The 1,860-nt window shown below is 61.3% G+C and overlaps 1 protein-coding gene across 1 annotated transcript in view; it reads left to right on the top strand.

Moving 5' to 3' along the window:
* Positions 1-1,860, top strand: part of LOC104288077 (mucin-19-like) — a gene marked incomplete at its 5' end in the record, with an annotated part of 17,509 nt that overhangs the window by 6,188 nt on the left and 9,461 nt on the right. Inside the window, 5 exons of the mRNA XM_009886824.1 lie at positions 624-726; positions 837-964; positions 1,046-1,104; positions 1,191-1,339; positions 1,486-1,554. Coding sequence (XP_009885126.1) covers positions 624-726; positions 837-964; positions 1,046-1,104; positions 1,191-1,339; positions 1,486-1,554 — 508 coding nt within the window. The remainder of the gene's footprint in view (positions 1-623; positions 727-836; positions 965-1,045; positions 1,105-1,190; positions 1,340-1,485; positions 1,555-1,860) is intronic.

Genomic DNA, 1,860 nt, shown 5'->3' with positions numbered 1-1,860 from the left:
CCCACCACCACCCAAGAGACCTCCACAACACCCACCACCACCCCACAAGAGACCTCCACAGCGCCCACCACCACCCAAGAGACCTCCACAACACCCACCACCACCCCACAAGAGACCTCCACAGCGCCCACCACCACCCAAGAGACCTCCACAACACCCACCACCACCCCACAAGAGACCTCCACAGCGCCCACCACCACCCAAGAGACCTCCACAACACCCACCACCACCCCACAAGAGACCTCCACAGCGCCCACCACCACCCAAGAGACCTCCACAACACCCACCACCACCCCACAAGAGACCTCCACAGCGCCCACCACCACCCAAGAGACCTCCACAACACCCACCACCACCCAAGAGACCTCCACAGCACCCACCACCACCCCAGAAGAGATCTCCACAGCACCCACCATCACCCAAGAGACCTCCACAACACCCACCACCACTGTTGTATCTCCAGGTGAGTCCTCCCCCCGCTGCCCACCTCCACCCCAAAGGACCATCATGCCCCACCTGGCACCTCCCACCCTACCCAACTCCTGGCAGGTCCCCCTGACCTTGGGTGTCCTCCAAGGTCTCCTGGTGACCCCCCACTTTGCTCCTTCCCAGTGTCCTGCCAGAATGGAGGCACCTACAATATTGTCGACAAGACGTGTCTCTGCACCCCATATTTCTACGGCCCCTTCTGCCAGTTCTCCACCAACTCCATTGACACCAACCTCCGTAAGTGCCACCTCCACCCCACCTCACCCCTCCTCATGGCCTCCCTGGAGGTCCTGGCCTCCTTGGGCCACCGTGCTGAGCTCCCTTCCTTCGCCCCTTGTGTCCTCTAGCTCACCCGGGGACGATCGTGGCGGACGTGGAGCTGGTGGTGACCGTCACCAACTTCAACTACACGGAGGACCTGAAGGATACCGAATCGGAGACCTACCGCAACTTTGAGGAGCACTTCCGGAAGGAGGTGAGGACAAGGGACTGAGTTGTCCCTCTGTGGTCATCTTGTCCCCTGGGTGGTGGCTCACACAACCCTTTGACTTTGCAGATCAGGAAGATCTATGGGAACATCCCCGGCTACGAAGGCGTGGAGATCCTCAGCCTCAAGTAAGAGGAAGATGGGTGATGGGGTGGGGGTGGGATGACGTCTCCTCGTTCGTCCCCTCTAACCCCTCTCTGTCCTCTCACCAAAGATCTGGCAGCATCGTGGTGGAGCACAAGGTCATCTTCACCACAAGGGAGAGCAGCAACATGACGGAGAAGTTCCAGGAGATCACGAAGAGCCTGGTGGAGAGGTTGGAAGAGACGGAGGCCAACCAGGGCGCCTGCCAGCACAATGACTGTGGGTGTCCTTCTACATCCTGTCCCCCCCCTCCAACCCCTCCCTGGATGTCTGGGTGCCTCCCTGGCCACCTGTGTCCCACCTGGAGCACCCAAGGATGGGTCTCTGATGTCTTCTCTCTCTCTCCCACCCCCCCACCACCACAGCCATCCTCTGCCTCACTGTGTCACCCAACCCCGTCATCAGGAACATGACGGAGGAGCCTTCCCTGAACGGTGAGACATCTGGGGACCCTCCTGCCCACCCCACCAGTTCCCCCAGTGCACCCCTAAGCACCCCACCACTCCCTCACATACCCTACAAGGTCTCCCCACTTTGCCCATGCCCACCCCACCAGCTCCTTGCCCATCCCACCAGCCCCTTGGCCACCCCACCAGTGCATCTCACCAGATCCTTGCCCACCTCACCAGTCCCACCAGTTCCTTGCCCACCCCACCAGCCCCTCGGCCATCTCATCAGCTCCTTGCCCATCCCACCAGCCCCCTATGAACCCCACCAGCCTCTTGCCCCCCCCCCCCGTT

The sequence above is a fragment of the Charadrius vociferus genome, unplaced genomic scaffold (genome assembly GCF_000708025.1).
Source record: "Charadrius vociferus isolate BGI_N301 unplaced genomic scaffold, ASM70802v2 scaffold1326, whole genome shotgun sequence".
Classification (NCBI taxonomy): domain Eukaryota; kingdom Metazoa; phylum Chordata; class Aves; order Charadriiformes; family Charadriidae; genus Charadrius; species Charadrius vociferus.
Note: the sequence above shows the minus strand (reverse complement) of the source record. Positions and strands in the feature narration are given on the sequence as shown.